At 34.1% G+C, this 16,161-nt stretch overlaps 1 protein-coding gene across 1 annotated transcript in view; it reads right to left on the minus strand.

The window, feature by feature from the left end:
* Positions 1 to 2,770: 2,770 nt before the first annotated feature.
* The window catches only part of LOC134696194 (uncharacterized), a 31,669-nt gene continuing 18,278 nt past the window's right edge, over positions 2,771 to 16,161 (minus strand). The window contains exon 2 of the mRNA XM_063557863.1: positions 2,771 to 4,427. Within this exon, the coding sequence (XP_063413933.1) occupies positions 2,792 to 4,420 (1,629 nt within the window). The 5' untranslated portion in view covers positions 4,421 to 4,427 and the 3' untranslated portion in view covers positions 2,771 to 2,791. The remainder of the gene's footprint in view (positions 4,428 to 16,161) is intronic.

Below are 16,161 nucleotides of genomic sequence, written 5' to 3' on the forward strand. Positions count from 1 at the left end.
ACGGATGAGCATTGGAAGAAAAATATTTCGGTAATTCAAGACTTTCCTCTACTTAATCTTTAATCATCTTTTCATGGGTGTAATACTTTCTGGATACAACAATATATTTTAAACTTTAACAAAACATGATCAATGTTTCAGTGGCGTAGCACAAGACTAAGGGTTGCATTGTAAGCAAATCATTTTACAAAACAAAACATTTTACAAAACACATTATTCAATAAAATAATTACTAATAGTTCACCTTATTATGCGCTGACATCTCCCTTTCCACCCCCTTGCTTACATTTGCTTATGGTTTGAAAAAATCTATGTTGATGTGAAATTAACATTTTTAGTTTCCCTTTCATAACAAAAAAAAGGGGGGAGGTAAAAATTGTTGTCCACAAATCCAAATACATACAAGGGCATTTTTCAAAAGTCTTACGTGAATCTTAACTAAAATAAATTATTACAGTAGGCATATTCTCAACATCTTAATTGACGTAAATTTTCGAAACCGCAATATATCTCAATTAATATATATAAGGAAATATTAAAAAAAATTGAAACATGTAAGGTATCATGAATTTTATATAAACATCGAATTTTTAGTTTCCCTTTTACAGAAAAAGGGGGAGGGTAGAAATTTTTGTCCACGAATCCAAATACAAACTAGGGCATTTTGTCTGTCCCTGTAAGTGAAATGCCCAACATCTTTAAAATTTAACTTAATTAAAAATTCAATACGTGCACGTACAGAGTAAACAAAAGAAAAATAGAACCACGAATTACACGAGTATAAAAACTGAGTACCTTTCGGTATACACACGAGATGTGAGAAATAGTAGATAACTACCCACTGTTATCTCTTGATTTGTTGATTATACGTAATTTGAAGAAAATTACGATGATCGTTAACATTTAGCAACAAATAAACGAATAATTATTATTTTATTATTGATAAAGTTATTGCATCAACTTAACTTTAGGTAACCTATTAATGTTCTGCAAAAAACGCATACTTTCGATTGATTTTTTACCATTTTTGAAAACTTAAGGAAGCTCTATAGATACCTTAGACTTAAGTGTTATCTCAGGCGTTTCCTTAGTATATGGAGTTTTATGCATACCACTTAAGTTTTGTGGGCGTGACTTAAAACAACTAAGATTTTACTAAGGAAATACTTAGTTTAAGATTTTTTTATGCATGCCACTTAGATAAAAAGGTCGAAGTTTCCTTAACTTAAGTGTTTACTAAGGAAATTCTTAAATTAAGTAGCTTTATGCATACGCAAATGGTGTCAAGTGAGAGCCGAAAATTGAGTTCCTGAAATTTTCATCCCCGAACGGGAATCGAACCAGGAACCTTTGTCTCAGTAGTCCATGCACTAACCACTACACCACGGCTCTCTTCTCAGTTAATCTCTGTATTTCATGTATAAAACCAGTTCCCCCACAGTTTTGAAATATATTTTATATCTTTTATTTATGAAAAAAAGATCACAATAAAAGTGTTTACTTTCTTAACACGTAATCAAACAACTTTAAAAGAAATATCACTAAATAATAAATAACTAGAGCTCACCTTGGTCTATGTGCATAGTAAACAAAGGAAACAGATCGATTTATGACAAAATTGTGATTTGGTGATGGTGATGTGTTTGTAGATCTAACTTTACTGAACATGTTTGCTGATTACAATTATAACTATCTTACATGAACTTGACGCAAAAGTTACAGAGGAAAATCTTTTGTAAAAAATTCCAAAATTTATAAAAATTGTTAAAAAAGACCATAAAGGACAATAACTCCTTAAGTGATCAATTGACAATTTTGGTCATGCATTGATTTATAAAAAAAATTGGGTCACCGTTCATTTACGCTCACAATCTTCCTTCGAAAAAAGCATACATTTTTGTTAATATTAAAAAGAAGATGTGGTATGATTGCAAATGAGACAACTATCCACAAAGGACCAAAATGACACAGACATTAACAACTATAGGTCAACGTACGGCCTTCAACAATGAGTAACTCCCATACTGCATAGTCACCTATAGAAGGCCCCGATAAGACCATGTAAAACAATTCAAACGAGAAACTAACGGCCTTGTTTATTTAAATAAAATGTAATATCCTTTTTTTCTGATGAACTAATAGGAGAAATACCGGTAATATCGAAATACAAAAAGAACTAAATTGCAGAAATCGCTTAAATTTTACAATTATTTAGTTTATGCACAGCTGACTCGAAAACAACAATAAATATAGGTCACCGGTGAGTAAAAAAATGGCAATTTTGATTTAAAGGGAGATACTTTGGAGCTTTTTCAATGATATTAACATTTTAAAAGTCACCTGGGCCAACACAAATTGTTTTGTTGGAATGATTTTTGTGCCAAATGATAAAGTAACAACTACTCACGGTAATAAATGAAACTTATACTACTCACGGTAATAAATAAAACTTGTAATGAAAAACTAATAAATTTTTTTCCGAAAATCTTATACCCGCGAGCCTCCTTAAGGGGTAAACTAACCATTTTAGTCATGTTGACTTATTCGTAGATCCTACTTTGCTGAACATTAGTGATGTACAGTTTGTTTCTATCTATAAACATATTCAAGATAATAACCAGAATCGGCAAAATTTCCTTAAAATTAATGCTTTGGTTTCTGAGATATAAGCCGAAATTTATATTTTCCCCCTATGTTCTATTATTAGCCATGGTAGCCATCTTGGTTATGTTTGCGGGTAAAAAATGGACCAACTCTAATTCATTTATGTTTCTTTTAACATTTATTTAAATCACTGAAATGAAAAATTGTAAAGAAACGCTTTTGTTCCAGTATTAGCAACTAGAATGTTTTTCTTCTTTCTATCAACGAAAATGGCAGACGGAGAAGAGAGACCTTCGTGTTTGGTGAGAAGTTCCCTGTAACTGTTTCCATCACTTGATATGGCTATAACGTTGTTTGTCATTTCACCAACTACAAACACATTGCCGTCATCCACTGCTATACCCCGTGGGTTCTGAAGAACAGACACATCTTTAAAGGTCCAAATGTGTAATCCCTTACGATCACAACAAATCACACAATCTTCGTTATTGTCAGTATAGTATATTTTGTCGGCATATACAGCTATATGGGAAGATGATGTAATGTCGCACCTTATTATTCTTGTAGTTTTAAAATCTGTCAAATTTATTTCATAAATACCCTGATTTTGAACACAGGTAAATAATGATTGGCCATCTTTTGTAACGCCGTAAGTACGACCTGGAAGTTCTATAAAAGTTTTCTTTTTCTGTAGTTGAAGGTTTAAAACGGCAAGGCCAGGTTTAAAACAATGAATCCCGGATGAAATAACCACCGTTTGTGCATCAAGACATACTATTCCGTATCCCAAAGAAGGCTCAATTAACCAAGTATTCCTCAAAACAAACACCGCATTAAGCTGATATACACAACACTTTAAGCGATCTGTGAACAAAAATTGACCATTAGGAGATATGCAACAACCTCTGATACAAGTGATATTACTTTGACTTATTGAGATCTCCTTCCGCAGACTTAATTTAATATTGTCAATTTTCTTACACTTGAGGAATAACTTGTTTGTTATAGTGCTTGGTTCTTGTGAGACAAATCGTTTATGTGTCTTAATATCAAACGTCCCTATTGTCTTTAAATCATGTACAATATTCATGATATTGAGCAGTCCTGTATCTACAACTACTTCAACGTTGTCGATTCCCGTTTGGAGGTATTGTTCTTTTTCTGTTATTATTTCTTCAATATCTTTTAATATTTCAAAAGTCTGCAAGTCAGTGGCATTTTGTTTTATATTATCGACAATGGTCCGACATTTTACTGTTTCCGTTTCTCTTTTATTCAGTTTCGATGTAATCTTCTTGATTTTCTCTCGACATTCATTTTTCTTTTCGTTAATATCTTTTTCTAGTTTATCTAAAAGTTTGTTTATTTCTTTTCTAACAGTTTTTACTTCGGCTATATATTTCTGGATGGTGGACATATTGGAATCTCTTTCATTCTTGATTGTTTCAATGTTTTTTAGAATGTCTCCCATACGTAATTCTAAATGTTGAATTTTATTTTTATTTACATCTTCGAGTGGGATGACACCACATTTCCCATGGTCAATTATACACAAATAACACAAAGTTTTGTCATGTTTACTGCAGTACAATTGGTATATCTCGTTATGATCGACACATGATCGGTGAATGTCGGTTATAAAGGAAGGCAGAGACTCATATTTCGAAATGGGTATTGGTTTGTGTTTCCGGGTTAGTTTCCGTTCCTTGTGATGCTCAATACAATAGCTACATAAAGCTTCCTCACATTCCAAACACCAGTGTGTTACAGTTGATGTCTGCCGACAAACATCACAAATGTTATTGTTAGTGGCCATAATTCATCTGAAAAAAATCAAGAATTCATTTAAAGGTACACACTAAACGTCCCAATCGTTAATAGTAATACATCTAATGTTACGTGATCAGTAATAAAAAAGTTCAAGCAAGAAAAAGGATGGACGAATTACTATTGTTTAATTAAAAATAAGGAGATGTGGTATGATTGTCAATAAGGCAACATTCCACCAAAGTTCAAATGATGTGGATGTAAGCAATTATAGGCCTTCAACAAGAGGGGTATCTGTCAACACTGATGTAAACACGGCCTTCAACAAGAGGGATATCTGTCAACACTGATGTGAACTAGGCCTTCAACAAGAGGGGTATCTGTCAACACTGATGTAAACACGGCCTTCAACAAGAGAGGTATATGTCAACACTGATGTGAACTAGGCCTTCAACAAGAGGGGTATCTGTCAACACTGATGTGAACTAGGCCTTCAACAAGAGGGGTATCTGTCAACACTGATGTAAACACGGCCTTCAACAAGAGGGGTATCTGTCAACACTGATGTAAACACGGCCTTCAACAAGAGGAGTATCTGTCAACACTGATGTGAACTAGGCCTTCAACAAGAGGGGTATCTGTCAACACTGATGTGAACTAAGCCTTCAACAAGAGGGGTATCTGTCAACACTGATGTGAACTAGGCCTTCAACAAGAGGGGTATCTGTCAACACTGATGTGAACTAGGCCTTCAACAAGAGGGGTATCTGTCAACACTGATGTGAACTAAGCCTTCAACAAGAGGGGTATATGTCAACACTGATGTAAACACGGCCTTCAACAAGAGGGTATCTCTCAACACTGATGTGAACTAGGCCTTCAACAAGAGGGGAATGTGAAAACTGATGTAAACACGGCCTTCAACAAGAGGGGTATCTGTCAACACTGATGTAAACACGGCCTTCACCAAGAGGGTATCTGTCAACACTGATGTGAACTAAGCCTTCAACAAGAGGGGTATCTGTCAACACTGATGTGAACTAGGCCTTCAACAAGAATGGTATCTGTCAACACTGATGTGAACTAGGCCTTCAACAAGAGGGGAATGTGAAAACTGATGTAAACACGGCCTTCAACAAGAGGGGTATATGTCAACACTGATGTGAACTAGGCCTTCAACAAGAGGGGTATCTGTCAACACTGATGTGAACTAGGCCTTTAACAAGTGGGGTATCTGTCAACACTGATGTGAACTAGGCCTTCAACAAGAGGGGTATCTGTCAACACTGATGTGAACTAGGCCTTCAACAAGAGGGGTATCTGTCAACACTGATGTGAACTAAGCCTTCAACAAGAGGGGTATATGTCAACACTGATGTAAACACGGCCTTCAACAAGAGGGTATCTCTCAACACTGATGTGAACTAGGCCTTCAACAAGAGGGGAATGTGAAAACTGATGTAAACACGGCCTTCAACAAGAGGGGTATCTGTCAACACTGATGTAAACACGGCCTTCACCAAGAGGGTATCTGTCAACACTGATGTGAACTAAGCCTTCAACAAGAGGGGTATCTGTCAACACTGATGTGAACTAGGCCTTCAACAAGAATGGTATCTGTCAACACTGATGTGAACTAGGCCTTCAACAAGAGGGGAATGTGAAAACTGATGTAAACACGGCCTTCAACAAGAGGGGTATCTGTCAACACTGATGTGAACTAGGCCTTCAACAAGAGGGGTATCTGTCAACACTGATGTGAACTAGGCCTTTAACAAGTGGGGTATCTGTCAACACTGATGTAAACACGGCTCTAAAAACAACCATTCTTAGTTATAAATAAATAGCACGAAATATTTCAAATCTTTTTTAATCACAAAATAAATAATGAAAAGAAGAAGTCGTGTTTTTTTTATAAAACATATTAGACATCACATGGGATAACAGTATCCTGAAATTTTAAGGTTGTGCATCTTTCAGAATTTTTTTTTTAATAAAATTGAGAATGGAAATGGGGAATGTGTCAAAGAGACAACAACCCGACCAAATAAAAAACAGCAGCAGAAGGTCACCTACAGGTCTTCAATGTAGCTAGAAATTCCCGCACCCTCTGAAACCGGAATCAAATAAGTAGATTTAAATCTCTTATACAAGGTCAGCGTTTGAGATAAATAATTCAGAGTTATTTGGTGTTCCCAGTGCCCAACATTTAGTGAAAACTGACCAACTCGCAGTAAACCAAATAGTAGTATTCGCCTTTTTGACGTTCCCGATGAAGGTAGATCCAGAAAAGCGCTTCGGTCGCATGCAATTTTTTGTTTTCTTTTTCATCGATTGCATCACGATAATATATTGCCATTTATGATTTATTTCAGTTCCAAGAAATGATACAGAAGGAATATGTAATGTGTAGCGTCGCAATGAACGGTGTGCTAGGCGTGCTTCAGCTGGCCCCTAGACAAAAAAGTGTCACTGACTTGTTCAGTGATTATAGACGTCATACTAAACTCCGAAAATATAACAATGAACTAAATTTAAAATCATACAAGACTTAAAAGGACAGAGGCTCCTGAATTTGGACAGGCGCACAAGTGCGGCGGGGTTAAACATGTTTCATGAGATCACAACCCCCCCCCCCCCCCCCCCCTTAATACCTCTAGACAATGAAGAATGTAAATCACACAGTAAAACGTACTTGAAAAGAAAATACAAGTCCTATGTCAGAAAAAGAAACTAATCAAAATGACAATGATAATAAATTAACAAAGGACTACTATATATATATATCTATACTATTAAACGAGAAAACCTCAATTTTGGGTGTCGCTTCTCTTCTTTCCACAATTAATTGATCAACACGCCTGTGTCCTATAGGTACAGTGCATAGTGCCATTTGTCATCCATTCATATAATTATTCAGATTAGGTTATTTTTGGAGAAAAACGAGAAAAAGGCATCCGGATATTGTCCCGTCATTGGACGAAATTTTAAGTCAGATTAGACTTCCGGTTTGCGTTTTTCTGTATACTTTGAACATATATATACAAAGAATAAAGTGTATTTTCAGATTCCTATATCCTATCATTTTCAAGTTTCACGGCAGTCACAGAGTTTATTAAATAGAGAGGGTCCGTATATTATATCAATGACCACTATGGATCCATTAGTAAACTTAGAATTGAAAGAAAACACACTATATTTATATAGTAATGAATGTTCATGATAAACAGATAAGCGCTAAAATTATTCATGTGAACTTTTGATACCTTTTCTGGAATTCTCCAGTCATTAAATATTTTACTCAATTCATTGATTACAAAAAAAATCATTCAATATTTTACAAAATTCTTCCAACAACACTTTACATACTTTAAACTACACTCTGAATGCCCGCGATTTCGCGGGTGTGTTCTAGTATATATAAAGCTAGCAGTTACTGCCATACGCCAGCTCCAGACCTCAAGTAAACTAATTGAAAGGTTATGTCTTTATTATGCAGACTCTCTCCCTGTTGTATTTATTGCTAATTTTTTCCTGAACATTCATGAAATATTTGTCACTGGCCACAAACAACAAATTTCAGTGTCAGCGTTCCGTAGATGAATTCTTTACTTAAAATTCGACGTTTTACATTGTACTGGTTTTTTTTCAAAAGCAACATTGGTGTATGGCAACAAATGGAAAAATCCATCATGCAGCTGCCAGTGTGGCTTCTCTTTACACGCCCCATTCTGAATGGATGTACATGTGTTCTGTTATTTTGCTCAAAGTTGATTGTCGTACGATTACTTAAAAATGCTCAAATAACAAAATGCAAATACAGAACAATAATATCCCTTAATACAAAAACGAATCCCTTTCCTTTTATTTACTTTATAAAAACAGTGGTGTATTTAGGACCCATAATGGAGCTACGTATATGATATCCAGTCCAAACAATGTCTATAAGGGAGCAACCATTTGACTTTAAAAGTTGGATGTGGTTGTTTTGTCGAAGTGCGAACAAGTTTATTAAGTTTTTCATCGCTATCAATCAACTTATCTGGTTCAAAATTTAACACTATATAAGACATGGAGAAAATTTTGATTCAGAATTTTTCTTTTGTCCTCTGCTTGCACAGAATATTATTTTTCATCAAATTGGGGATCAGAATATTTTAATGTACCATTATCGAAGCCCCTCGTGGAAGTAACAAAATAAAAAAAGGGACTTTCTATATATTTGATCCTCCAAAAGATTATCATTTATTGCTGATATAAACTTTTGAAAATAATTTTCAGTTTTAAAAATGCCGACACCTACAAATGGATGGATGGGCGCTTAATGTAGTACAGCGTCAACTATTACATAGATATGAATGCTGAAAATAATGTTTATGATATACGTTTATCTATGATATGAATGGTTTTAACTTTTACAAAACCACAGCTATAAGTTGGATATAGAAATTTACTTGATTTGGCCTTTTTAATTTAATTTGACTTTAGTTGCCTTTTTAACTTAATTTGATTCGAGCGTCAATGATAAGTCTTTTTAAGACGAAACGCGCGTCTGGCGCAAAAACCGGTAAAATTTATATTCTGGTATCCATCTATGATGAGTTTATGTAGATACCTTGTAACAGTATCTTCGCTCCAATCTACTAATACCTGATCTTAGTACTCTTAATTTCAGCGTAAATATATATTACAAATCCAACATTGTTGGGTTGATGTTTAGACGAGTTGTATATACATAATGTTCACAGCCATGTTTCACCGTCATTGATGGCGATCCGATGGATAAATCTGTTGTAGATGTTTCACTGACTCAAACGTACTTATAAATATAATTATTTTCTGTGACTGTATATTACATTGATTTGTAGAATCCTTTACTATAGATAATTTAGCTGATCTGTAACAATAACATCTCAATCCTTTATATATCATGTACTGCGGTACGCCGCTAGATTAAAACTGACGAGGGAAGGTAGCACACGGCCACTGAAAGCTTCGTGTGGTCTAGTAGGACAGCTAAAGTGCAGGCGATTTGGTGTCAAGATATCACAGAAGAATGGGTTCGAATCCCGGCGAGGGAAGAACAAAAAAAAAATGCGAAAGCAAAATTTACAGATCTAACCGTGTACTGAGCCTTTTTATTGCTTAGAGTTCAGTAGAAAATATATATACATGCTCAACCTATAGCTAACCATACTGTTTGACCTACTGCATGGGAGTTGTTCATTTTTCACCGCTTAAAACTGTCTGTCTGTGATTTTATTGCATACATTAACTTTTAAGTATCAGTATATTTTCAATTCATATTGTTTCGTTTCGTTCTGCTTTTATTTCGTTTGCTTTTTACAGGTACTCCTCTTTTTGCCCCTTTCTATTTTTGATATTTTATTCAAAATTTAAAAAAATCAAACTTTCAAAAAGTGAAATAATCAAAATTGCACGTAAGGTTTAGCATTTTAAAAGTTTGATCAAATTCCTAAACTAACAAATTTAAAAAACGATATTGGAATTTTGATATTCTAATAATTTGGTTAAAATTTCAAAATTTCAAAACTTAGACACAATTTGAAATTTTGATATTTCAAAACTTTGATAAAAATTCCCAAAATCTAAAATTTCAAAACTATTTAAAACTTTGAATTGATAAGTGTTACACGGACCGAAACCCCCATGCAGTATGGTTAGCCATAAAGCGATCTCGACATTATCATCATCGTCCTTAACATGCATGAAATATTTGCCACTGGACGTCAAGTAATTAATAATCAATCATTTATTTATTATACAATGATGTTTTCAATAGCCTCACTAAAAGGTACTGATACTTCGCCGCTTTATGCTGGACACAAAAATAATTTATCAAATTCAATAGAAATACGATGTGCCTATGAGACAACTGACCAGAGACCAAATGCACTAAAGTTAACAACTATATGCCGTTAACGATTCAAGCAAACCCATTATTGCATAGTCATCTTTAAAAGACCCCGAAATGACAAATAAAGAAATAATTGATACTAGCTATCCTTTATTGTAGTTTTAACATGGGTATGCATTATATTCGTAATTATTTTTGCCCGAGCGGTAGTGAATAAAATAACACGAGTATATTGCCTACCCATGTTAAAACTACAATAAAATATAGCTTGCTTCAATTATTCGATTCTGATTAGAACAATTAAGGTAATTTCTATAAGGGTAACAAAAAATATTAAACAAATTTGGAGAGTATTGTAATATATGGAGACTGAAGGTAAATGTTAACAAAAGCAAAGTCATGATATTTTCCAGCGGAAGGCCTTGTGCAGATTTAAAATTTTCCTTCATGGGGCAGACAGATAAAATTCATGAATTTAACTTTCTTGGTATGCTATTTAGCAGGACCGGCAATTTTAGTAAAAAAATAAACTAGAGGCTTTTTAAGATATTGCTCACCTGACTTTTCTTGGTTTTTCGAAATTATATTAAAAAAAAAGCTACAAAGTAACAACACTTGGCCAGCACCTCAAATGGAAAGGAACAAACATGTTTGGTTTCATTCAATTCAGTGGTTCTCTAAACGAAGAAATGTGTCATAAGTTACGAGCGATGTTCGTACATGTAAGCGTAACACAACGTCGCGAAAATTGCGTAACGTTCAAACCAAAACTTTGACTGAAACGTTGTTATTAAGCAAGTGCGACATTCTTGTAAGACTCTACAAAATCCGACGATGCGTTTTAAACTACTTATTGAAAATTCATGTATTTTAGATTTTTGAAAAATTAAGATCAATAACATTTAAAAAATCATGAAAATGACAGATTTGTCCTTGTATTATGGAACGATTTTATTTCTATGATGTCATTAAAACGTCATAAAAATATGCATAAAAGACTGAAGGAACCTTTCTGTTTAATAATGGAACAAAACGTTTTTCAAAATATGAAATAATTAGGACGAAAATCATAGTTTAGTGGTTACAATAAATGAAAAATGTTACGCGAGACAGCCTAAAAAAAGCCGGGTTTTTTTTTAATGAAGCTTGTCGCATACAGCATAAAACATAGTTTAAACAATTTTTTTTTGTCGTTTTTATTTTAAAAAAAAATTGTTTTTAAAAAGGTACAATAGCAAAGAATATGATATCACAAAATTGTATATTTTGGACTTGCATTTTGTCAACTACATCGACTTTCTAGTTAGGTACGAACATCGCGCGTAACATGTATGTATTTTTCTTAGGGTCCTATGTTAAACTAAGTTTCCTGTTGACGGCCATCTTAGATGATGGATGGGCTACAAAGAAACAACTCTTGGTCAGCACCTCATAAGGAACCTTCATGCTATGTTTTAATTTCATTCCATTCAGTGGTTCTCTAAAAGAAGTCATGTATATGCAAATCAAAGGGCAATATGTTAAACTAAGTCCCCCGCTGGCGTCCATCTTGGACGATGGATCGGCTACAAAATAACAACACTTGGTCAGCACCCCATAAGGAACATTTGTGCTATGTTTAACTACATTCCATTCAGTTGTTCTCTAAAAGAATTCATTTGAATGCATTTCCCATAGGGTTCTATGTTAAACTAAGTCCCCCACTGGCGCCATCTTGGATGATGGGTCGGCTACAAAGTAACAAAACTTTGGTCAGCACCTCATACGGAACATTCATTCAAAACTGTCTTATTTGGCTTATCAATTATTATACAAATTGTCGGTCGACAATCATTTTGAATCGCCATCGTCGATGGTTAAAGTTTTTGATGATACTGGCTTTTCCTATATTAAGACAGCTTTTTCCTAGCTCAGACTGGCTTATTCGTTCGATAAAGATGTTCCTACATGATAAATTTAGACAGGAATGGCATTCACAAATGTTAAATTCACCAAAATCCTTAAATCATGGATTATTTAAGGAGACATTTCAGTTTGCATGTTTTTTTAATATATTGGAAGATAAAGACATCTATACGCTGTGTAAGTTTAGACACTGATATATGTGTGTGTGTGCATTTAACGATAGTTAGTGTATGCCTGCGTGTATGTATTTTGTGGATGTTTATTATCAATACGTTTGTTTTCATTGCTCTATGTATTTATATCTCTGTATCGTTGTACCTTATGGTTTATGAGAATAAAGATGATTATTATTATTATAGGTAAAGCGATATATCAGGGCTCTTCTATGAACCTCCCTTTTTTGTAAAGAAGTCAACAGCTATCACTGTGTTTATTTTCAGAAGAAGGAGTTTTGAACAGCCAGCATGAAAGGTTGTCGTATCGAGGTCAAATTTTGGAATGCAACAAATTACAATCATAATAAATGCATTAAAAACAACACGTGCATCATTTAAGAGTTTGGAAGTGTTTTAAGTTAATGAAGTATAAATTAAATGCATTCCAATTAAAAAGAATTCAATGGATTTTTCTGGACAAACTTTTTTTCCGCCTTCGGCGAAGAACACAGAGTTCGCGAAAAGTCCTCAAGATTTCACAACCAAAATTTTGCATAGGACTGACACAATTTTTTTTTCAATAGATTAATTTAGTGAGGACTAGCAGATTTTCTTCAAGGACCACCAGGAGAAAAAAGATTTTGCGAACTCCATTTTTTTGGCGACAAGTCGAAAACAAGGCAGCTGAGGGTGAAACAAACAATTTATTTGAATCAGTGTCAAAAATTATTATTTTTTTTCTCCAAAAACTTGAAACAAACTATTTTTTCCAAAAAAATCCATAACTATTTCTAGAACGGGAATCCCAGGATATCGCACTCAAAGTCAAATTCCAAGAAATCCCTATTTTATTTTAAAAATTTCCTCCAGCATCTAATACACATTTCATGTTTGATAAAAGACTAAATCATCGAAATGTTACCTCCGCGTGGAATGAAATCTCCATTGACGTATTGGTAAAGAGTGCTCTCTATCACGTCCGCACTTTTGTCGAGTATGGCATGCCGAATAAACATAAGATTACGGAATATTTTTAAATTACAGAACAATGACATAAGTTGTTATTCAGGCGACACAAAACGACACCATATAACAGTTTTGGTAAATGATTTTAACCCGTTTTATAAAACACTAAACATGGAAACATATGAAATAAAAATCCCCCAAAACGTTGTAAGGAAAATAAGAATTTAGAGACACGAAGCACGTAATAAACAAAATTATAAACTTGAATAGTTTAGGCAGCAACCATTTGATTTTCGGGGGGGGGGGGGGGGGGGGGGGGTGGCTATGGGTTTTTTTGGAAAAAAAATTTTGTTTCCAGTTTTTGGTGAAAAAAATAATTTGTTTTGAACCCTGAGAAAAAAAAATTGTTTGTTTCACCCTCAGCTGCCACTATATGTAATGCTAAAATTGAAAGGAAAAAATTGTTTTCGGTTTGTCGCTTAAAAAATAGATAGGCGAAAAAAAAAGTTTGTACAGAAAAAAAAACCCATAGCCCCCCCCCCCCCACAGAAAATCAAATGGTTGCTGCCTTAGTCACTTTATGACTTTATGACAAAAATATCTCTATCTTCTTAAGTTGTTACCCAAAATACGAGAGAGGATTTAAAAAAATCGTCATTTAAGAGCAATCATTACTTTAAAAAGTCTTCTTACTATAACTGAAATTTTGACTTGTTTTCCTATCTATAGAATCTAGACCAATGTCCTTTTTTTAATGCCGTATGTAGATTTGTGTTGTTGGGTTACTCAATGAAAAGTTTAACAGATTACTGAATCGCATTCATTACAGCGTACGCAAATGTACAGATTACTGAAACGCATTCATAACAACGTACGCAAATGTACAGATTACTGAAACGCATTCATAACAATGTACGCAAATGTACAGATTACTGAAACGCATTCATAAAAACGTACGCAAATGTACAGACTACGGAAACGCATTCATAACAACGTACGCAAATGTACAGATTACTGAAACGCATTCATAACAATGTACGCAAATGTACAGATTACTGAAACGCATTCATAACAACGTACGCAAATGTACAGACTACGGAAACGAATGCATAACAACGTACGCAAATGTACAGATTACTGAATCGCATTCATAACAATGTACGCAAATGTACAGATTACGGAAACGCATTCATAACAATGTACGCAAATGTACAGATTACTGAAACGCATTCATAACAACGTACGCAAATGTACAGACTACGGAAACGCATTCATAACAACGTACGCAAATGTACAGATTACTGAAACGCATTCATAACAATGTACGCAAATGTACAGATTACTGAAACGCATTCATAACAACGTACGCAAATGTACAGACTACGGAAACGAATGCATAACAACGTACGCAAATGTACAGATTACTGAATCGCATTCATAACAATGTACGCAAATGTACAGATTACGGAAACGCATTCATAACAATGTACGCAAATGTACAGACTACGAAAACGCATTCATAACAATGTACGCAAATGTACAGATTACTGAATCGCATTCATAACAATGTACGCAAATGTACAGACTACGGAAACGCATTCATAACAATGTACGCAAATGTACAGATTACTGAATCGCATTCATAACAATGTACGCAAATGTACAGACTACGGAAACGCATTCATTACAGCGTACGCAAATGTACAGATTACTGAATCGCATTCATTACAATGTACACAAATGTACAGAATACTGAATCGCATTCATAACAATGTACGCAAATGTACAGACTACTGAATCGCATTCATAACAACGTACACAAATGTACAGACTACTGAATCGCATTCAAAACAATGTACGCAAATGTACAGACTACGGAAACGCATTCATAACAATGTACGCAAATGTACAGACTACGGAAACGCATTCATAACAATGTACGCAAATGTACAGATTACTGAATCGCATTCATAACAGCGTACGCATGACTTTATCAATTATTTCATAAACATAGATTCATAATCTCTTGCTAATTTTTTAATACTTTCAAGTTATGCTTTTAAATCTTTTATTACAGCTTTATTCCTCTGGGTTTCTTTCTTTCTTGTTAACATGTGTTATACTGTATAAACATGCCTATGTAGATAAAACAACTAAAAAGAAAATATGTATTTTTTTTTAGTTTCCGCTGTATAACAACAAACCAACAAAAAGTGTTGCCTTCTTTAAAAAAAATCTATGCATGGATTTTATTTTTTTTTACATTTGATATTATTCTTTTGAGTTTTTTGTTGTCGTCTCTCCTTTCGTCCTGGTTTTGTTTGACTGGCTTTTTATAGTCCTTTAAAGTTCATTTTCAAGCTTAATGCACGCAGTATCTAAATCATTGTTTGAAAGTTCTTCTCTATGTCATTAATCTGCATGAAATATTGACCACTGCACGTTCAGAAAATTAGATATTCCCTTTAATTGCAGTAGTGTATACGTTATCAAGTAGGGAATTCGTCTAATCCTTTTGTCAGATAAACGCGTCTCGTCACTCGTCCTATTATTTTAAATTTCCGATACAAAGAAAAACTTTTAGTATATATAATGGAATAAGAAAGGAAGTAACCCATCAAAGATATAACGGTTGTGTTTCGTGTACATAAGAACATTCTTAGTTATTTAAACTATTTGTTCTGTCCGATCCCGGGGGTGAGTTAGTCTAACCGGTTGAATCCAACAGGCATTGAAAAAGCACAAATTTCTCCAAACACATCTTTATTGGATGTTACGGAAGCGTATTAGGGCCATAGAAAAAAATAAAATTGGTAGTGACCTTTTTTTTCAAAGTCAAAATTTTGGCATTTCAAATCTCAAAATTTCGACTTTAACTCGAAATTT

The sequence above is a fragment of the Mytilus trossulus genome, chromosome 14, assembly GCF_036588685.1.
Source record: "Mytilus trossulus isolate FHL-02 chromosome 14, PNRI_Mtr1.1.1.hap1, whole genome shotgun sequence".
NCBI lineage: Eukaryota > Metazoa > Mollusca > Bivalvia > Mytilida > Mytilidae > Mytilus > Mytilus trossulus.